Genomic DNA, 23689 nt, shown 5'->3' on the forward strand with positions numbered 1-23689 from the left:
ATTGTATAGGCCTAGGGGGAAGGGAATATCTCATGGCAATAAGGTCAAGCGCTTATTTCAAGGTTCAAAAAAATATAAAACACAGTTTTATTTTCGGGGAAAACATGGTAGTTGAAATCACTATAATCCTCAATGAATTTAATACTAGTTATGTGTGACATGCTGTTGTCAGGTTATTTCTATAATATAATTTTAGGAAGTTTACCTGATAGAAATTGAAAATAAAAGTTGCCACTTTTCTTTGAGCAGCATTTTAAAAGCCTTGTGTACTGTATGTTTTCCTTGGCCATATAAAGGCCAAAAACAATAAATATTAAATATTAAATAGATGACCAAGGGATAATGTTCACCCTACTGTAACATTTATTTGCTTTCTTAATGTAGTTTTGTGAACTTGGGAAAATTCATGACAAGTAAAAGTTGTCAACAAGGCAGGGATCATTCCTTATCAGTATTTATGCAGCTTCTTCCTTAGACAGTTGCATTCTTCTCCCCCCCCCCTTCCAACTTCCTCCCCCCCAAAAAAGGGAGATGCATTGTATTAATATATGATAAGCAAGCATACAGTTTTTAAATTCTTCTTTTAAAGATTTGTTTTGTCATTTTTGGTGCATACAAGTCATTGTTGACCTCCTGGAAGACTCCTTGAGCAATTTCCTGCAGTTTCCTTGTCAAGATTTCGGAAATGCCGCCTTACTAGGGCTGAGAAAGAACGATTGGCCTGGGGGCATTCAGCTGGTTTTGTGCCTAAGCGGGACTACAACTCCGAGTCTCCAGATTTCTTAGCCACTACCTCAAACTAGCTATTGTTAATTTTGATTAGAAAACAATTACAGAAAATTGCTTTTACAGTTTGAATGAGTAAGGTATCCAGCATTTAGTGATAAAGTGAATTATTTGTGTCTGTAGACCGTTTTTCCAAGGACAAAAAGCTGCATTTGGAGATAGATTACTTGTTTCTGTCTCTTCAGCTTTGGTATTGGATTTCGTAGGAGTTGTATTTCTTTCTACATGTAGTCTACATATTGGCTATGCCAGGAAAAAAAAGACCCGCTAAGGTCAAATTTTAATGTTGATCATGAAAAGCCTTTTGTTGAGGTATTGTTTTAGCAATATATTTGTAAGTGGTAACCCAAATGCCTGCCCTATTTGGAATTATATTGCAGATTCTCAAGCAGTTGAAAATTGTAGGAAAATAAAGAGCTATGAATATTATAAGATCATATGTAAAGTTTTATTACAGTATTATTGGTGTTAGCTAAATTTGAATATTGTTTATTTAATTTTTAATTTCAAAGTCATATTTGAACTCAATCTTAGGAAGCTCATTTCATCCCTTTGAGTAATTCTATTACATTAGATTTCTTCTAGCTAATACTATAGATTACCTAAAATAATATAGTTTAAACATTGACAGTATAAACCCCAGAACCCTTACACAGCTTTATAGCTGGGAATTCTGGAAGTTGTAATTCAATAATATCTGGAGATTACCAGCTAGTTTTACAATCAGAGCATGAAAATAATTGGATTTAAAATCCTTACTAAATAGGTGATGATATGGATGAATTTAATATATTTTTTCCTATGACATTTTTGTTCTTTTGTTCAGAGCAGCAAAATAAACCAGGAAACTGCAATTTTGAAACTAAATAGCAATTTGCTGCAGTTTATAGTAACAGTTTGAACACTGCTGTTTCTTGACTTATTTCAGAAAAAGAGAGGAACAGTGTGCCAAGGGAATAAAAATATTTTTCATAGCTGTACACTGATGATTCCTAATATCTTATGCTAATATGCCTTAACAGAATGTAAGCTGCTAGGATTTATACATACCATATATAGCAACAGCTACCAGTGCTTTAGGGAAAAAAGATTGTTGTAGTTAGTATATGGCTGATTTCACAATGATATGGGCAATCAGCTTGAAGCAGCTTTGAGTCCCCAAAGTATTTAACTCAAGGAATTTTGTGCTACAAGTTTATGAATAGTTTCAATCTCCATGATTTATTTATTTTCATACATGTGCATTGACTGCCCACTTCAATAGCTGGAATTGTGTTTGTTTCATCATAATTATGCTTAGTATTCTAAAAATTCAGTTCATGCCTCCAGTCCTCCTCAGTTACTTCTGTTTTCAACAACTTTATTTGGCTGTTAATTTGGCAGTAGAATTTAATAGTCACATGCTCTTTTTTTTCTTAAGAAACTTTAATATCTTGTAATCTCGAATGGATAAAGTCCATTAGAGATTAACTTCCATCAATATCCAAATCTGGTCTTTCAAGAGAGCAGCTTACCCTGTATAAGGGTCAGCTGTTTGACTTAGACCAGTCTCCTTACTTTATGTTTATACCATTTTTGCATCAGCAAACTTTGCAAATTAAGGTTGGCCATTTTTTAAAAAAAAGTCCAGGCTAGATTGTGCATGTCTTGAGTTTTTCCTTGGGAAAAAATGCTTTACAGTTAAGAGAAATCAGAAATGATATTATAAAAGTTCTATTATTTCAAATGCAATAAATACTATACAGTTGCGTAGCTCACAACAATAAAACTGTACGATGAAAACTAAAAATCCAGTACCTTCTGGGATGCCCAATAACCAGCCATAGACACAATCACTCTACCCATCATCAGGTAAAGAAAAAAATCTTGATGACTTTCTGGAAGACCAAAAAAGTGGGCATGGGACTGCTGGATTACCAGGGAGAGAGTATTTTACAACATAGGGGCATCCATAGTCCACTCAGTAATGGTAAAATTTCAGGAAAGGGATCTGGGACATGCCTACCTATCCAATCTAATACTTCAAATAAAAAATGGTTTTCACTTGTACTAAACAAGTTGTAGTTTAAACAACCATTATTCTGGGACTTTGGATTCTGTGAAAACAATTCATTTCTTCCTGGTGCCTTCCCAGGAGTACAGAGTCTATTTTCTTCTCTTCTCTTTTTTTTAAAATAAATTTTTATTGATTTTAAAATATAGAATATAAAACACACACACAACATAAAACAAGTGCTCAGTGATTAGTGCCCACCATCAGACAAGATTCATACCCATCCACCAAAATGGGGGCATTTCTTATACATACCATTTTAACTCAAGAGCAATATATCTATTTACATATTATAAAGTGATTCCAATTTATTCCTTGTGGCTTGGTCTCAAATTCTACTAACGATAGTCTTACCTTGTCCCATCGTCCCATCAGTTGTCGCAAATCAGTTTCATTATCCGAGTTCACCCTCTTGTCCATGATCTCAAATTGAATATGATTCACCATGTACCAGTACCAATTTTATATTGTCCATTTCGTCGCATCCTTCCAACCCAAGACTATTACTGCCTGAGCGCTTTCTATCGCTACTTGTTTTATTTCTCTAAATTCTACCATCACATTGCTTTTAACTAATACTGCCATTTCCTTTGTAATTGTCCATCGTATATTTAACATCCTATTAATATCCTCTTGCATTTTTTCCAAAAGTTCTGCACTACCGGGCATTCCCAAAGCATATGCATAAACACTCCTTTATCTTGACACCCATGCCAACAAGTATTTTTAACATTCTGCTGGAAATATGCAAGTTGAACGGGTGTGATACCACTTATGTAATATCTTCTCTTCTCTTCTCAACTGAGCATTGATCCATTGGTTGCAATAGTAACCAGAGAGAGAGTAACCAATCTCAGCCTAGAGTGGTTGAGAGTAACTGGTCCCAAAGTCAACTAGCTGGCTTTCATGCCGAAGGTAGGGCTAGAACTTCCAGTTTCCTAGTTTCTATTTTGGTGCCTTAACTATTATACCAAGCTGGCTCTCTGATTCAGTATAAACAACTGGTTAGAAAAGCAGAAAGCCAATGGTTTAATCTACCATTTTTGAAGCAGAAAAGGAAAGCATGCAGTCCTAGAAGTCACAGTTTCTCATGTGGAAACCAGGCTGCTGTTTTTATTTAGAGTATGTTCTGCTGTTGTGTCCCAACCACCCTTAATTATAGGGTAATTGGTCCAAAAAGACCCCCACCACATGAAAGAAGGAAAACCAAAAGTCTTTATCAAAGAAAAGCAGAAAAAACTTCCTTTTTAAATGTCAAAGGGATTTTCTGGTACACACAAGGCACAGGTTAAATGCAATCCAATTTCTCACCCAGTAACTGGGAAATTGAGTCCAATTCCAAAGTCCAGAAAGTCCACACACAATCTTGAACAGGGAAACAGCAAAACCATGATCTTGACGAAACTATGAATCAGATAAACTTCCATGAGGCTAAATCAGCACACTGCTCTTTTTATCTGTAGCACTAATTACAGCAGCCCCACCCAACCACAGGTGGCCTCACTTATCTCCTGTAATAATCCTTCAATTGTTCTCTCCTATGCATCACTCTACGCATGCGTGAGTCTGTCATAAGTTCTTGTTCAGAATCCAGGGATGATAAGGATGATTGATCTCCTCCTGGGCTGTCTGCCAAACTCCCCTCTTCCCTGCCACTCACACTTCCTTCATCAGAGGAGACTTCATCGTGAGATTCTATCGGGAGCAAAACAGGCCTGTGGCATGTGGATGGTTCCCCCACATCCACCTCCACATTCCTTGGGGCAGGAGCTGGGCCAGAGCCAATCACAACAGAGTAATTGGTAGTTTCTGCAGCTTAAAGCAAACTCCTATGTACCTTATCTCTGCTCATAAGGTTTGTCTGTACAAACAAAAACCACTTGTTGCTGTCCCAAAATGTGTGGCACACTCTATATAAAACCCTCAAATAGAAAAGAAAGATACTGTTATTTCATTCAAAGCTGAATATAAAAATCCTTGAAGGCTACAGGTTTTTTTTAAAAAAAGCAAAACTACATAAGTGTAAATTCATTTAAAAGTACATTACAAAGTGAGATAATATATAAAAAGCTGGCATTATTTTGCATCTGAAAAGAGTTTCTGTAGATGCAACATTTTTATATTTGTTATAAGCAACCGTCATATTTGAAATATTTAAAAATTGCCCGTAATTCTGTCTTGTTTAGAATCCGCATCTGAACTGGTTGTATCTGCAAATAAATAAGCAAATAGATGTAGGCTTGAAAAGAGAAAGAAAAGAATTATAGGAATGAAAGCGTTAAACATGGAGGAAGTTCTGATTCCTGGTCCTGTGTTCATTTTTTATTTGTTGAAGAAAATGAATTACAATGGACCAGCAAGATCAATATGTTGAGTTGGGGGAATTCTCCCTCTTCTCCAAATAACATTTAAAGCTTCACCAGCAGGAGGCAACTTCCTGCCTTACAATCCAGGAAGCTAACCCTTTATGGCCTTTAAAGCTCTCTGGTCTTAAAAAAAAAAACCCTTGCAGCTTTAATTAAAGGGCTATCTGAAAGATCTCACGTGTATTTTTAATATTTCAAAGTTGTCCAAACCATTCCGACAAATGTGGGAGTTCTGAAGATTTATCCCCCTAACCTGAAAGCTTAGCTCAAAAGAAAAAGTCTATATTAACAAAGGAGAGCTTCTCACATTATGTGCCAAGACTAGAATCAAACCCATGTCCTCTGTCTTCAGCTACTTTGAATGCATAGAAAAAGGAAGTCTGCATAATGAGCCTTAAAAAAAAGCACACAGAAAATTTGAGTAGGAAATGTTTTTGTATGGTTTCTTCCTACACCAAGTCATAACTCAGTTGTGGACATTAGAATGTTCTTATCTTTTTCTGTTTAGTTTGCCTTGCACATTTGTCACATAAAGTAGCAAGGTTTGTACATTACATCTGTAGAAAAATTTTGTGGCATTTTACAATCTGATGATTCTTAACCCTATAGCAACTAATTTTCTTTGTAACATATTGCCTTGAGGATATTTTTTGCATAAGAAATGGGGAAAATCTCTAAAATCCCAATTAGATTTAGAACTGAGTCTTTCAAAAAGCCAGTCATTTGTATTTATCAACGCAGTGATGTGTTCAGCCGCTATTAAGAGAGCAAGCTGCTGAAATCTATCAGTAAATTCCAAAGTTGGTGCAATTTTCCTTTTAAAAAAGGGCATCTAATAAATTCTGCAATATGTAAACAATTGTCTTAAGTTGCTTTTTTCAATGTTGTAACTTTGAATGGTCACTAAATTAATTGTTGTAATTCAAATGTTATCTATATACATCTGCATCAGTATCAAAATTAATACATTCGGTATAGATTGAATAATCCACGAATCAGGTTTATTGTGAACTTCATATATGAAAGAATTGCTGTTTGTAATTTTAAAAACTGTAGTGGCTCACCCTAATCCACTGCTTCTCAAATAGTGGGGAGCTGCGTAGCAATGCGGGGGGGGGATGCATGATCCTAGGGAACATGCTTTTTTTTTTTGCCACAGGTAGTAGGGTTTTTTGCACCAAACAATAGCACACAGCATAGAGCAGGAGATACGAAGTGCAAATTACAAACCCTTAAGAGACACCATGGAAAAATATTTAACAAGGATGAAAAGAAAGGAGGAGACAGACGGAGATAATGAGACAAACGTAATTTCTCCCAAAAGCTAAGACATGGAAATATGACCAAGTATGTAGCACTTGGCTTCACTGTGACTACGATGGGAGACGAGGAAAGACCGGTATGTTTACTGGGTCTAAAAATGTTGACAGCAGACAGCATGTAACAAATAAATTAAGGTGTATCTTAAGTACATTGCACCCAATCACGGTGATAGGCCCCTTGAGTTTTTTGAGCAAACAATCATCTCAAGGGAGTGTTGGGGGGGGGTTCAAAATGTTTACATCTTCTGGGGGTGGGTATCAGAAAATTTTTGAGAAGCACTGCCCTAATCCTTTTGAAAAGATCTGACCTTAACTGCCAAAACTGTTCCCAGGCTGTGGTTTGTGGAGCTCCTGTCCTGTTTTGACTAAATATTATTGTTGCTGTTTTGTCCTAAGGATTATGTTTTAACTGTATTTTTAAATTATAAAATGAAAACATTGTAAGTGTTTTCAGAGTTGGCCAACTTTAAGAATCAAGTAAGTAAGTACATAAATATAAAAATGCTTTTCTCATTACATACACTGGGATTTTGACAATAAAGGCAACAGACTGTCATTGACCTATTTGCAATTATGATGCTTGCCAAAATTATTTTATATTGCCAGCAAGACATATAATGGGGAAAGTAAGTTAATTAAATTAACAGTTACTTGCTTTCTAACACTTGAAGTGTTTTTGAAAAATACAGAGCTGGAGAATATTGCTATTTTTTACATCTGTGCTGAGCTGCTTCCTCGTCTAACTCTAATCCCATACACTCTGTCAGATTCAGTTCTCAAGGTCTGTCAGGGAACACTGAGAAGAAGAAAGAATATGAGTCCATGGTGAAAGCCAACAGATCTTTTCCTGGCCCAGATTATCGGACTTGATGAACTAAGCAGCACCTGCTCTTCATCAAATCTTGAATATTCAGAATGATTGGCATTGGTGCTAGTGCAGGATTGGTAGTAAATGAAGTTCTGCAATTCTCAACTGAGCCCAAATTGGTTGCATTCCTGAGCAAATGCTCTGTTAGACATTTCAGGCTCAGCTGGGGGGAGTTATTTTTATAGCGGATGAAAAATATTTCTGGAAAATAGCTTATAGTAGTATTATTGAAAAAGATGGGTGGGCAGGCATATGTTACAGCCATGTTATTTTGTATCTAAGCAAGCTGAAACTTGGAGTAGGTTATCTAAAGTTGATTACTAATTCTCTACGAAGAAAGAGAAACTTTAATCCACGAAAAGTTTCTATAAGAATTTCTTCCCAGAAAACATACATTATGTGATGACCTGGGGCAAGGCACAGAGGCAACACAGTCCACTGATAGTTCAAACTACCCCTTTATTGCTCCAGCTTTCCCCCAAATGCTCCTACGTTTCTGACAAGTCCCATGGTGGTGATCACAGATACACACACCTCAGACAGCCTCTGGCTGCAAGTAGTCCAGCACAATGATTTTAGGAAGCAAAGGAACAAGGCAATTAATCCAGGAAGCAAGAAATAAAGCAAGAAGTCCAGGAAACTTCAATGGTACACAACACTCCCTGTATTCAGCATTTCTTCCCAACAAATGCCCCTCCCCACAGCACCTCCTTAAATCTCAGTTTCCAGGTGTGACTAGTGAAGAGGGGCAGGGTGCTCTCCTCCTAAGTTGTCGGGTCAGCCTCCACTGTTCCTGCCTTCTCTCCATTTCTCATGTTTGGGGATCAGGAGGAGAATGTTCTTGCCCATGAGTGCTGTCCCAGATCTGCTATGAATCATATTGTAAAGTATGCAGATTACACGACAGTCATGGGTCTTATCTGGAATGATAGCTAAGAGGTGAAGGCTCTGGTGGACTGGTACAATAAAACTAACCTGGATCTAAATATTAATAAAACAAAGGAGATCATTGTAGATTTTGGAAAGAGCCAGCATGGTCATACTCCACTGAATTTGCAGTTGTAGAAATGGTAAACAGTATCAAGTATCTAGGGGTGCAGATAACTAAAAACCTGAACTAGTCTCTCCACACATCATCCTTAGTGAAGCATGTAAACCAGCATCTGCATTTCCTGCATTGGATGAGGAAAGCACATCTCTCTCTTTCTGTCCTGGCCACTTTTTACAGAGGCACGATTGAGAATGTTTTAACAAACTGCAGCCATTAAAGGAGGTGGTTGTGCGACCCCTCCTCAAGAAACCGCCCCCGGATCCAGCCGAATTGAAGAACTATAGACCAGTCTCTAACCTGCCCTTTTTGGGTAAGGTTGTTCGGAAGGTGGCACTCCAGTCCTTGGAAGAAGCTGATTATCTGGACTCTTTTCAGTCTTCCTTCAGGATCGGTCACAGCATGGAAACCGCTTTGGTCACGCTGATGGATGATCTCTGGCAGGCCTGGGATAGGGGATATTCGATACCATCGACCATGGTATCCTTCTGCGATGACTGGAGAGACTAGGAGTCGGAGGCACCATTCTACGGTGGTTCTCCTCCTATCTCTCCGGTCGTTCGCAGTCGGTGTTAGTGGGGGAGCAGAGGTCCACCCCTCGGCCTCTCCTGTGTGAGATGCCGCATGGATCCATCCTCTCCCCCTTACTATTTAACATCTACATGAAGCCACTGGGCGAGATCATCCGTCGGCATGGGGTGAGATATCACCAGTATGCTGACGATACAGCTCCACCCCATGCCAATTCAGTGAAGCGGTGGATGTGATGTGCCAGTGCCTGGAGGCTGTGAGAGTCTGGATGGGGGCAACAGGCTCAAGCTCAACCCAGACAAGACCGAGTGGCTGTGGGCATTTCCTCCTAAGGACTATTTGATCTGTCCGACCATCGTCCTGGGGGGAGAAACTTTAACCCCCTCAGATAGGGTTTGCAACTTGGGTGTCCTCCTGGTTCCACAGCTGAATCTAGAACACCATCTTTCGGCTGTGGCCGGGGAGACCTTTGTCCAGGTTCACCTGGTGTACCAGCTGTGACCCTATTTAGATCCAGAGGCTCTACGCACAGTTGCTCAGGCCCTTATCACCTCCCATCTTGACTATTGCAATGCGTTCTACATAGGGCTACCCTTGAAAAGTGTTTGGAGACTCCAAATGATCCAGAATGCAAATTTCCTCAGCACAACTAATTTTCTTGGGTGCAGTACTATATAATGGTGATTTGCATAGCCACCTTCCAGTTGTTGTTTTTTTACTTTACAATCTATAAAATATCTCCTATGTAGATGCTATCCTTATCTGACCCCGTTTAGTTTGTATTTGGCAAGATTATTTAGATCAGAGTTTCTCAATGTTGACAGCTTGAAGATTAGTGGATTTCAACCAAGCTGGCTGGAGAATCTGGGAATCTTCATGGTTGAGAAACTCTGATTTAGATGCTATTTTGCTAACCTACGATTAAAAAAAAAGAGCTTTGCAGAAATGCATTCTAGGCTCACTCGTTTATTGATAGGAGATTGTATTGTTCCATCCCTTTTCCATCGTCGGTTGCATTTCTGTGCTAGGACTAGAGGATGAGGCTCTCCTTTTTGGTTTGCTTGCTTTATGGAGAAGCATCAACTTTTGTATATTTGCTGTATACAGGGGTTTTTTTTGCATTGTATACCAACCTAGTGCATAAGTACATGGCTGAAAGGGACAGATGCAGATTCATAGCAGGTCATTTGGGCCCTTTCCACACAGTTATTGCTTCCTTTATCAAATACCAGTTATTTTAGTTTTTCTTGTATTACCATGTCATACCATATAATAATATAGTAATGCAGTACTTTGCCTATCCTCTAGCAGGGAATCCACCTTTTAGTATAATTGCTCTGCTTTATTGTTCAGAGTTGTAATTTATGCAGAAATGCTTGGCTGAGAAATAGTGACCCGGAGGACTTTATCACTGAATGGAAATTTGAACCTAGCTCTAACAGTCCTCTTAATCAGTACAGCACAACAGAACTTACGTAAATTCCAACACCTTTGATACATTTAATTACTAATCCGAAATGTCTTCCTTTTAATTATGTGGATCTTTTTAGAGGTTTGTCTTCTGGAATTTAGTAGATTAGGTCATTTTCCATTTTTCCTTTGCAAAATCCTAAATGTGGCATTTTTTTTTCTTTGAAGGAATGAATAGCTCATGTGACTTTTCTAGGAAAGGCAAGCTAGAAAATATCTGGAGATATTCCAATATAGGCAACTCACTCACTCTGGGTATTGTGGTAAAAATAGCCACTCTATAAAACTGTGACACTGCTGTTATCTAATTCAAGATTGGGATTATTTTTTATCTCCTGTATAATAGAAGGAAAGGATAAGGAATCATTATTTGGTGTGTATGTAAAACACGATTATTATTTTTGCGTTTCTAAAATGTTAAGCAAACTGTATTGGAGTTTAGCTAGCCAGGCAATCACTCCACTGTTGTTGTGTTAAGACAAAGCTGTATCAGATCCTAATGATGAATGGCACATGTTCTAAACTTCCCCTAGAATAAAACAAGGCAATATAATGTCCTCTAAATACTTGGCCCTTAATTTAATCTGTCCAACAAGCATAACTAAGAGCAAAAGAATGGGGACATTTAAGCTCAAAACATCTGGCAGTAAAGATGCCTAACTAAGTTATCTCATCTACAATATTGGTTTTGTGTACCATTTCCCATATTGTGTTTGTTGGCTTGCAGACAGATGTCCTAAGGGTAGAATCTGTTCTTAGGGAGTAAAAGGACAAAATTGCTTCCAACCATTCTTTCTATTTTGCCCTCCCTTCCCATTTGATGAAAAACTGTGTTGGATCTTGGAAGGTGCTTCAGATTAGTGTATTCTTCTGTCCTTTCAATGGTTCTGTCCTTTCAATGCTTTTTTGCTAGATGACAGACATTTCTGAATCACAGAACTGTGTTTTTTGTGAAATGCTTTAGCTGCTGTTATATGTCTTATGGAAAAAATAATTCTCCATTGTGGGTGAAGCTAGCGTCCAGGAATGGTTGACCTCATCTGTTCAGCCTGCAGGACTGAGTCTGTCAAAGTTTAAAGGATCTGCCTCTGCTGCTGGACTCACAGCTTTGACTCAGTCTTCAGACTCCTCCCCTCCACCCCCCTGGTCCACAAAGCCAGAAACATTGGGGAACTCTTCCTTAAACCATAAACGAAGTACAAGAACTTTGAACTGGTTGGATTCATCTTTTATCTAGAAATGGGTAAAGGAAGTTTGAGCCTTGTGCATGAACTCTGAGTCATTGGTTTATAACCTGCTTGGGATTTTCCCTGTGTTGATGTTACACAGGTTTCCGCAAAATAAGCTTAAATTTCTGTTTTCTTGTACTGCTATTGAATTCGTGATTTTACCTCTGTGGAGTATTATTTTTTGTTGAAGCTGTTCCGGGAGTGGGAAAACGAGATTTTTTTCATTTTTACTCATATGATCATTTTTAGAAAATGATTTACAATGAAGATTCTAATTGAGAAGGAGAAAAAAGAATATAACCTCTGCCAAACATCATCTTGGAGTTTAGCAAGCATTAAGCACAAAGTGTCCACAGCCCATTTGTCAATCTGGCTATTATGTACCACATTCATATTTGCAAAGAATTCTGTCCATGAAGTCCAACCGGATTCTTTGGAAGAGGCCCAGGATAAACTAATTCAGGAGCCCCCCCTCCCCTGGTATCTGAAAGTGTCCTCAGATATCAAATTTATATCAATCACAGGCAGTCTTGGCAGTACACTTTTCCCCCTCACATCTGGAAGTAAACTTTTTTTCTGCTTTAAAGGTCACAGGCATCATGGGTAGGGCATGGATTGAGGGCCATAGAAAACATGGGAAAGGAAGAATAAAACTAGATTTCCACCTTTTTAGAAACAGTTATTTTTAAATGGCCTGGAACGCAGCCAAACTACACAACCCTCTTTCTCTCCTCCTCCCTCCTCCTCCCTTACTCCCTCCACCTCCCCTCCATTCGTTGCTGAATGAAATGTGACTGCAAGATTGTGTGTGTGCGCGCGCGCCCGTTCGTGCTTTCAATCTCTTGGAATTTATGAGTACTTTTGTTTGCTGAGAACAATATTTTTACAACAGGATGAATTTAGAAATACATTGTGTCCCAGGCTGTTTGTAATGTAGGGTTTTATGCTCTTTTTCAACTTTCACAGTCTTTAAGTACCTCACAGATTTTTTCTAAAGTGACTGATAGGAGTGTGTATGTGTGTGTGTGTGAGAGGCATGTGGTGTTAATGGATGCTTGTGGCTTTTTCTTTCCTGCATGACTTGAAATCTTAAACATTTAACTTAAAGAAATGGAGGAAACACTTCATCTTCCAGACTTTCCTCCAGCCCTTCAAACAAGAGCTTGGGGAAAGGTTGTAAAAACAGAACCTTTTGCATTTGATCTACAGGTATTTCTTACATTAGACAAGGGAAGTTGTGTGCTGAAAGCTACAAAATCTCTGAAGCCTGTCTTGAAAACTAGTTCCATATGAATGGGAATCAAAATTGGCATGAGGTTAATATGTGCCTATAGAAAAAAATACGTGCCTGTAGGACATTAGGATTGGGGTGTGTGTTTTGATGGCCCAGTTTTAGTGGTCAATAATTGCAGTTCTAATTGTTATTATGTAAATCTGATTTATTTTGATATAAGCTGAGATATGTAAGTTTTCATTTCTAGACTGAAAATTGTATCAAAATAAAGCAGATTTGGATTATATTTTGGCCAACTAAAATATAAAAAGTAATTTTACTCTTTGACCCTAAAAACATTCTACTATTAAAGCAAATATATTTTGGAGGGGTGTTTTTTAGAGTGGGATGTTAAAGCAGTGTTCATCCCAATTGTTACTTTACCTCCAAATTTTATGAGTTCACTTTATGAACAATGGGAAAGTGTATCTGAAAAATCAATTCTAGGTATTTAATTATTATCAAATTTATATTCATCTCACAATTCCCAGCAGCTTACAAACAGACAAATATAAACATACCAAACAAAAATGCAACAGTTTAAAAATGGGGGGAATGTAGAAAGTGAATTATAAATACAAAAATATATAACATTCTCAGTAAAGGTAAGAGCCCTCTATCCCTCAAAACATATAGGATAATCACTGCACTAAGTACTACCACACTTGTTGTTTTTCTCCATGGCTGTTGGTATAATTGTAGTTTTAAGGCCTTAAAAAAGGCCAGCAGGGTCAAGGCCAAACTGATTACTAGTGATGATGTTTCTACCAGGTGGATGCCACGACAGAAAAGGCTCTTCTCTTGGACCCTGCGAAACGACGCTTCCTACCTGACAGGACTATAGGATACCTCTCCTGCCAAACTTGTTTAAATACATAAATACATATTACTTCATTAGTTTTACAAAATATGGGCAAAAAAAATTAATAGATCATACTTCTGAACATTTCTGGCACATCCAGCCAGTATCTTTATCTCCCTCCCACCCAAGAGGTCATAACTTTCTTAGCTCATTTTAAGATGAGAGATGTAGACAATTCATAAGAGGATAGTTTGAGTATGTATTGTTCATGTTCAGAAGCTATTCACTGACTATTAATATAAAATTGTGGCAGTTCCACGGTGACCTTTTTTTTGATTCTGCCAGGAAATAGACAGTATTTGCTTAAATGTTCTTATTTTTCTAGAGTAGTGTTTAAGTGTACAATAGGCAATGATTCATGGCTATAAAGGCATGCTGGTTTGTAGATCCAATGAATGATTAAATTCAATACTGACCAGTAGCCACTTTTACTTTCTCCAGAAAGGGAACCCAGCCAGCAGTTGATTGGTTGGTTGGTTGGTTGGTTGGTTGGTTGGTTGGTTGGTTGGTTGGATTTCTAGGCTGCCCTTCTCAGGGGGCTTATAAAGGCAGTACAAAAAATGCAAAATATAAGAAAACCCAATACAAATCTAAAAACCCCAATAATTAAAAAACAGGCATATAAATCCAATCACCATACTTCACTCATACTGTCAGCTGGAGCAGAGTGGCAGTGCTCAACAGCCCCAGGCCTGATGGCAAAGATACGTTTTTAGAGTCTTACAAAAGGCAAGGAATGGTGGGGGCAGTGCAAATCTTTGGGGGGAATTGATTCCAAAGGGCCAGGGCTGCCCCTGAGAAGGCTATTTCCCTAGGCCCCAGCAGGTGACATTGCATGGTTGACGGGATCTAGAGAAGGCCAACTCTGTGGGCACTAACCAGCTGCTGGGATATATGAGGTAGTAGGCGGTCCCATAAGTAATCTGGTCCTAAGCCATGTAGGACTTTATGGGTAATAACCAACACTTTAAATTGCATTTGGAGACCAATCGATAGCCAATGGCAGAGTGATGGTGACACCTTGGAAGGCCCATGATGGCTTGCATGGCTGCATTTCGTGCTGGCTGCAGTCTCCAAATGTTCTTTAAAGATAGCCTCATGTAGAGAGCATGGCAGTTTAGCTAAGCATCGTATCTCCAGAAACCCCTTTATCATTTAGGTGAGCCGCTCCGGTCCTCGGAGAGGAGCGGCATACAAGTCTAATAAATAATAATAATAATAATAATAATAATAATAATAATAATAATAATAATTAATTTATTTATTGTTAATTAGACTTCTATTCCAACCTTTTCAAAGTGAATCAGGGTGCTTATCATATATCATCATATATGTTTTCTCTTTAGATTTTGATTCCAGAGTTGCTATTGATGCATCAGTTGTAACTAATAAAACTTCTGCTACTGGCGGTAGCAACCAGCTAGGAATAGTAGACCTGACTGTTGAAAAATATCTTTCTGTAAACCTGCCTGTTCGAGAAAGCATTATTTTGCCCCAAATAGACACTTTTTAAAATAATTTCTTCTACTTTGACTGAGTTCAACTTCTGTTGTTTAGCTTTATCTACACTTCACTAATTTCCCAAAACAATTTAACAGAAATTGGGCAATGGTTTGTGAAAGCAAGAGTATCAGTAATGTATGTAAGTCTATAAAATCAGTTTAGCTCAAGGCAATCTATGGCCTAGTATCTAATCTAATTGAAAGAGAGCTATCTTCTGCTGCCTAAGATGGGAGAATGGAAGATCGGGAGCTGGCCTGCGATTATCAAGATCATCAATTCACATACAAAAATATGGTCTCTACATTCAGATGCAGGTACTTGAAAAAATAGGCAAGAACTAAGGAGAATATATGTGATCACCCATACCTAACCATATCTATCCATAAATATAATATCTCCTAAAGTATGATGAAAACACTGTATTATACATTGGTTATTTCATTTACCAGAAAATGAGTAAGAATCTCTGATGTTGGATGGCAGTAACTAGGAAATTATCTTGTTTGTTTTATCACAATATAACTATTTAGAAAATCTTCCCTCTTGCCTATTACAGGAATTTTTTATTCTTACAATTAGAATAATGAATACATGACTGTTTGAATGTAAATAAAAAAATGTTCCCAATGTTAAGATGATTTAAGAGCAGTTATCACTGAAATTTCATTAAGGAGAATATAAATATACCTGTTCTTAGCCCTACCGAGAGCAGAAAATCATGTTTTATTTCAGATCCACTGGCTTCAATGTGAGCCTTATTTTGAAATTCTTCTAAAATGCTTGTGAGTCAATCATACTGTTAGCTTTCCACTCTATTTAGCTGTTTATATTCTGTGGAGATTAATCTGCTTTCCTATGCATGTTTGAAAAAAAAATATGTTAATTAAACAAATTTTCCCTATAGGAATCTGCGGAGAAATAAAAAGAAAAAGCTATTTTTTGTGGCCTTTCACATAGTTGATAACAAAATTCTTACAGGCAAGATGTTGAGCACAAAGATGATTAACAGTTCTTCTGTAAGAGGGTATTTCTTTGAATTTTGCCATACTGTTATACCTTGCTCAGGCTATATTCATACTATTACGATGCTCTACTCTCTAAATGTAATTTTGGGTCAACCGTAGGACCACCTTCTTTCTCTGCCTTTCCTTTTCTATGCAAGACAAAGCCACTAGTGCTCTCTCTAAATGTAATTTTGGGTCAACCGCAGGACGCATGCCAGAGGTGACATGTAGAGCCCTCTCTGTGAGCACGCATGCAATTCTCAGCTGCTCTTACACTTTCCAGTACACGCATGCACATCGGCCAACTAATCTTTGCACATACCAAAACTTCGGAAACCTGAAGACCAACTGGCGTGCGCATACACATGGTCTTCAGGTTTCTGACGCTCCGGCATGTGCAAAGACCAGCTGGCCAGCGTGTATACACTCACTGAAAACCAGCTGGTCTTTGAATTCCCGGGGCTCCGGCCCCTGCACGCACATGCTCATTGCAATATTTATTTACTTACTTACTTACTTACTTACTTACTTACTTACTTACTTACTTACTTACTTACTTACTTACTTACTTATTTATTTGGTTTTTATGCCGCCCTTCTCCTTACACTCAGGGCGGCTTACAACATGTTAGCAATAGCACTTTTTAACAGAGCCAGCCTATTGCCCCCACAATCCGGGTCCTCATTTTACCCACCTCGGAAGGATGGAAGGTTGAGTCAACCTTGATCCGGTGATGAGATTTGAACCGCTGACCTACAGATCTACAGTCAGCTTCAATGGCCTGCAGTACAGCACTCTTACCTGCTGCGCCACCCTGGCTCTCAGTGGGCACTCAGTGCCGAAAAGTTTCGTCATCACTGCTCTACTCTCTTCCCTTCCCCCTTTCTGCCATTGGACAGGAATCTGCTAAGAAAAGACAAAAGTCTTCTTTTTCGCAATGCAGTGGTTTTAAAAGAACACATTTCTCCCCTGATTCCACTCAAGATAGGGAATAGTTGTATGTGGGTTGGGATGGGGGGCAAGTAGTTGTGCCTTGAGCTGCTACTGCCTTCTTCAGCAACTCAATTTCTCTTAATTTTAACGAAAAGCCATTTTTAACTGGACTGTTTCCAAGTCTCATGTAACCCCCTTGTCTCTGATCTATATTTCGGAAGGTTAATGGGATAGTAAAACATTCTTAAAGATAGATAAATGTGTTCCGGTTTCCTCAGGGTAGTTCTCTACTAAAGACACTTTCTTTCCCACCCTGCCGAGGTATCTCATTAAGCTCCCCACTAGTGTCATTATTAAGTTTTCATGTGTTTCTCTGCTTTGATGCTAATCTTTATGCTTGCATTTAATTCTGTTCCGTACAGCACCAATGTGGTTATGAATTATTCTGAAATTGAGTCTAAGGTTAGAGAAGCAACCAATGACGATCCATGGGGACCTTCAGGGCAACTCATGGGGGAGATTGCCAAGTAAGTAATTTGATTCAGCTCTGTTGAAAGATACATCTTTACGTATATATGCCACTGATGCTTCATCGCTCCTGAAGGATATAAATAATTTAAGGAGCGAAGTGTATTAATGATGGAAAAGAATGATCACAAGCAACTACAAGGTTGTCCTCATTTAGTGACTATTTGCAATTACAGTGCTGATGAAAAAGTCATTCTACCGGTCCTTACATTTAAGTTCTTCACAGGACTGTAAAACACGTGAAGATTATAAGCATGGTTCCCTTTCACTTAGTGACCATTTTGTTGAAATTGAGAACTATCTGTGTTTCTTTTATTAAGTAACACGTAATGTTTCTTTTGGATAAGAATCTTGTAATACATTTTTCAAATATAAATATTGGGGCTTTCTTCACAACCATGTTTTCCCCACAAAAAGCACCTGAATGTCATTTTGGACTAAATAATAAATGTGTCGTTATTTTTATTTTTTCATGATTGCCAATGGAAAGACATCAGCATTGCTAACTCTATATGAAACACTTCTCTATAAATGGTCCATAGCTCTTAATTGCTGATGGAGACTTTTAACTCAGAGCAAGTCTGCCACCTACTGTCAAATGCAAGTGCTGACATCAAATAACACCATTGATCATTCTTTCTCCTTCTTCCTTGTTCTTTCAAATTTCCATCTTTTTCTTTTCTAGGGCTACTTTTATGTATGAACAGTTTCCAGAACTTATGAACATGCTTTGGACACGGATGTTAAAAGACAATAAAAAGAACTGGAGGAGAGTTTATAAGGTATGTACAGTAGTGAGTTTCTGTATTAACTTATTAAAACCTTAATTTTGGTGTAAACTTAGAATGCTGAAAAACACATCTGAATGTTTTAATTTTACCACAGTGTCCTCTGGCAATTAACTCAGTTTTGTGCGTTCATTAACATAATATCCATGCTAAACATCACAGGTTTCCAGATCCTCTGTGTGCAATTAGCAGAACTTGATTTTAATCAAGTTAATTCTTTTTCAGAATACATTTTAAAGAAATGGTCTGCTTTGAAAACCAAGGGATTTTTGGGAAGGGGGGAGGGGACTGTTGTTGTTTTTATTAAAAGGCTCTTAAATTGAAAATCCTTCTAGCAATTTTGACTTTTGTTGCTTAATAAAAACCAAATAAGGGATCCTCCTTAACTTGATCTTCTAACTTCCTCTTAGCAATCCACTGTTGAGAGACCTAATTTTAAATATTTGTTCTGAATGTTTATTTAAAAACTCAATTTGAAGCTTTTAAAGGAACATTCTTCAATATTTCTGGTACAGTTATTCTGATTATATATTCTGTTTTCTCCCACTCAATGCACAGGCTTATTTATTTATTTTTTATTATCATTATTTTATCTTACTGGGCATAGAACTAGTTATCTCTTGTTTTACTCTCATTATTGGCCCAGTTCAATTTTATTTCTTCTACACTTGCTCTTCCACTATACTTTCAGTGAAATTCAAGTAGGTGTAATTCCATATTTCCACAGTATCTTGCAGCACTAAGAGGCTTTAAATTTTAAATCTATACAGTCCACACAGTTCTGAAGATGTTAACTTTTTTAAAATAGGAATTTAATGCCATTAAAACGTACGTTTGTTTTAATGCTATTATGCATTTTGTTCAATATTGTTAAGGCTATATAGAGTGAGCTGTTTACTTTCATTTATAATTTGACTTGTTTTTGCTGACGGTGAATGACTTCCATTAATATGGGGGCGTTCCATTTTGTTTCCCTGATTTTAGATTTTCAAATAAAAAAGGCAAATTCTGGAAGCTGCAGGAAGTTTCGAGAATTAACATACTTTAAAAACTTATTTTTGTTTTGAAGTTTGCTTACATTTATCTGAAAATACTGAATTTTATACATCAACACATTTCCTGCAGAAAACGGCATAGAAAAATTGCTGTAAAATTGCTTTTAAATGGAAAAACACTGGGGAATAAAGTAATTGCAAAAAAGAGACACAAAAGAAAATTGTTTCAGTCTTTAAAGTTCAGAACGTTTTCCCCCAAATTGCCTTAACTGCAATTTTTCTCTTCGTAGGGAAAAAAAATCATTCTTCAGGCAAATATCGTATGAATTAGTGTTCTCCATTTATTCTTTTGTCTTAGTGCAAAACACACAGTATTGCTAGTAGTTCTGTAACATTTTTAAGTTGCCTCATTTTTATCAGAATGAATGCTACTTTTCTTTCTAATTTATTGCACGTTTAAGCTTTCCTTTTCATTGCAGTTTAAAATACTGATGGAATTTTTCATGCAGTCATAAGGTGCTTTGTATTTTTATAGTCTCTGCTGCTGCTATCTTACCTCATAAGGAATGGATCAGAGCGTGTTGTTACAAGTGCCAGAGAACACATTTATGATTTGCGATCCCTGGAAAATTACCACTTTGTAGGTGAGCGATAGAAGAATCTTATAAGCAAATTAAAGCAGTTGTTGGAGTTGTCAGTCACCTGAACCAGCTTAGAAGCTTCCCTGCTCTAATTAGAATGTGACTGTTGCCGGTTGTGTGAAGAGTGCAGAATCCAAGACGTGAGGCCCTAGAGTATTAATTAGTGAAGACAAGAACTTGCAGAAAAGACCAGCTAATAACAACAGAACCAACACAACATGAGTGTTTGGGTTTATATTAAAATATGCACTAGAGACTTGTTCCCTGTGGTGTATATAAAGGAATAGCTTTAATCATCTGGGAAGAAAGGTTAGAGCTCCAAAACATACACATCTGTTTGAAGCTAGGAATTTTTCCCCCTCCTACCAAATAATATTTACAGTGCTCAGGCAGCAAGGCCAGTGTTTTTTCTGAATAAAAAAGAGGCTTTGAGAGGTGGAGTAAATTTTAGTGTGTAGTGCACTTCAGCAGATTTTAAAATACAGATTTGAAACAAGATAGAAAGCTAGCAATTAGCATTTTTTAAAAAACGATTAATTTTTTTACCTTTTCAAATACCTACCCCTTCCTAAAGACTCAAGAAGCAAGGTTGTTTTAAGTGGGTTAAAACTGTCAGGAAATGTGTTTTTAAGCATCATATTTTTCATTTTTTAAAAGTGAGCTTTTTAGTAGATCATTGTGAGTTAGAAAACTGTAGAAACTAAAATTGTGCTCTAATGCTGTCACTTTAGGTTAGGATGAAATATTGGCTATAAAAAGTATAACTTACATTCAATAAATAAAATTGCTTTAGAAAACATAACTTTAGCAGTTCTTGGGTTCATTTTATGTAGAGATTTCTCCAGATGCTTAAAGGCTGTTCCCAATTTCTTTTTGTATGCACCTTTTCTTCAGATGAGAATGGCAAGGACCAAGGTATAAATATACGCCAGAAAGTGAAAGAAATGGTAGAATTTGCCCAGGATGATGACAGACTTCGTGAAGAAAGGAAAAAGGCGAAGAAAAACAAAGATAAATATGTTGGGGTTTCTTCAGACAGTGTTGGAGGATTCAGATACAGTAAGTCCAGCTTGGAGAGGACAGGTGGTGGCTTTAGTGACATGCAGTGATATTTAAAAGTTTGTGAACGCTCTTGAGTATGACCTGAAACTTGATTTATTGACATATAAGTCTTAAAACTAGATATATTTGTATGACAAAAAAATAGGTGTGGTGCATGGATACATATATACTTAAACACATCATAATTTCAATGAATTTAATTTGATATAAAGCACCTAAACAACTATATCTTAGGTGGAACAAGTAATCCTCAGTTAATAATGGGAACTAGAAACTCATAACATCACATGACCATGCCAACTTACAATGGCAGGTCCAGTTGCTTTCATTAGGCAAATCCCACAAGATCCATTGATTGGAATATCACATAATCACCATTTGTAACCACCTGCCAGCCTCCCCATTGACTTTTTTTGTAGAAACCGTCAGTGAAGGTTGCAAATGGTGATTTCGTGACTGCAGGACTTTCTGACATTGTCATTCAGACCAGGTGCCAAGTACATGAATTGTAAGTCATCTAACTTCTGGGATGCTTCAATGGCTGGAACTACGAGGACCAATCCTATGTGTCCTCAGCACCATCTTAATTTCAAATAGTAGCTGAAAGAGTGGTCACTGAATAAGGATTACCTATCTAGGAAAGGAACTCTCACATTTTAAAAAAGATTTATTACTTAACATTGAAATAATTACATTTTTCATGATGGCTTGGTTTATAGGGAGGGGAGCAGAACCAAGTAGTTTTCTGTGCAAGTAAGTATTGATGACATGAAATAATGCTTTTGATGAACTTGCTTGATGATCTTGAGAGAAATGGAACTAATGATTTGCCATATTCTGTGAACTGTACTCATTTCATCTGGAGGGTCACAAATGAAGAAAGTTATAAGCAAAAATTACTGAAACAACTTCATTGGCCCAGTTCTTGTACTATCATAAAGTGACTGCCATCAGAGTTGAGGCTGGTCAAAAAACACAGAGACATAAACACAGAAAACAAGCAGATAGATTGTTTTTTAATATCTCATTTAGTTTTTGATGCAGTTATCCATACATAAACCATTCCATGTATAGTACAACTGGTTTTCTTGGTCCATGACCTAATTAAAATGCACTTGTTTCAGATGTTTGTAGAATAAAATGTAATGTAATAAGTAGACAGGTCCAGTAGAGATATCATTGCTCCAAGCAGGAGAGGGAAAAGTGATGGAAAAAATGAGGCTGAGGGACTTCTTTTGGGACAGTGGCTGTTGACACTGCTGAGGGGAAGAGTGAAGAGGGAGAAAAGAAGATTGGAAGATGGGAGACCAATTAAAAAATGTCACCCTAGGAGGCTCTTCTAGATTGCCTTGTTTTCCTCAGCTCATAAACTGCTTCAGAAGCATTCCAAACTTTGTTTCATCCTAAACCTGGAACAATCAAGCTGGAGGGGCTGGAGGGTTGGTTCATTGTTTCAGTAGTCCATGAACAATCCAAACATATTTGAAATAATTACTGAAATCCAATAGTTTGTTTCAAGGTTGCAGCAGTTTTGTGTATGCTCCTTTTCTTTTTTTTTTCTTTCCTATCCTGACTTTTCTGAACATGGAAGCATATTTTCCAACAAAGAACTCAACTACTGCCACCAACAGCTATTTTTCTCCAATAATGTCTGTGCGGGGCCCAGAAGCAGTTTTGTAACTGGTACATGGTGCTTTGGAGCAAGCCAGCTTCTCATGGAAAATACTCTAAAAAGAAATTTAAACACAAATGGAGGCAAAGGATAAGGGATAGAATAGCTAACATATTGTCTCCATGGATGCTGTGTATCTTATCTGTGATTATCTGGTGTGATTTATAAAGTGATGTTGCACACAATATAGAATTAATTTACAGAACATCAGTAAGTACACCTCAGCAATTATAACTGAAATTCTTTGGGCCATTGTTTGATGGATTGTCCCCAAACGAAATTAAATGAGAATTATTCTGTATTATTATGATACAAATGACAGGATACAATCACTCTGCATTAGTATGATACAAATGACAGTATTTAAATATGAGAAATAATCTCATACCATATTTTTCAAAGTATAAGACTCACCTTTTTCCCTAACTAAAAGAGGCTGAAAAAGTGGGTGCATCTTATATTCTGAATGTAGCTTTTTTGGGGGGAAGCTTTTCTTTTCAGCTCTAATGAGGCGCTAATGATCTTCCCAATTTGCAGGCTTTTTCATTGTTACTCTCTCTGAAGAAGGTTTTTTTTCAGCCTTAAGTCTTTGCAGGCTTTTTGTCATTGCTACTTGCTCTGAATAAGGTTTTTTAAGCCCTAACCCGGGGATGAAATAATGTGCTGAAGCTGACTAGACTAAGGATGCTAGCCAGATGAATACCTGATAGGCAGTTTTTCCCCAATTTTCCTCCCCGAAAACTAAAATATGTCTT

At 37.4% G+C, this 23689-nt stretch overlaps 1 protein-coding gene across 1 annotated transcript in view; it reads left to right on the plus strand.

Moving 5' to 3' along the window:
• The window catches only part of CLINT1 (clathrin interactor 1), an 84670-nt gene that overhangs the window by 26976 nt on the left and 34005 nt on the right, over positions 1 to 23689 (plus strand). The window contains exons 2-5 of the mRNA XM_070738992.1: positions 17671 to 17775; positions 18462 to 18558; positions 20095 to 20203; positions 21095 to 21259. Coding sequence (XP_070595093.1) covers positions 17671 to 17775; positions 18462 to 18558; positions 20095 to 20203; positions 21095 to 21259 — 476 coding nt within the window. The remainder of the gene's footprint in view (positions 1 to 17670; positions 17776 to 18461; positions 18559 to 20094; positions 20204 to 21094; positions 21260 to 23689) is intronic.

The sequence above is a fragment of the Erythrolamprus reginae genome, chromosome 2 (genome assembly GCF_031021105.1).
Source record: "Erythrolamprus reginae isolate rEryReg1 chromosome 2, rEryReg1.hap1, whole genome shotgun sequence".
Lineage (NCBI taxonomy): Eukaryota > Metazoa > Chordata > Lepidosauria > Squamata > Dipsadidae > Erythrolamprus > Erythrolamprus reginae.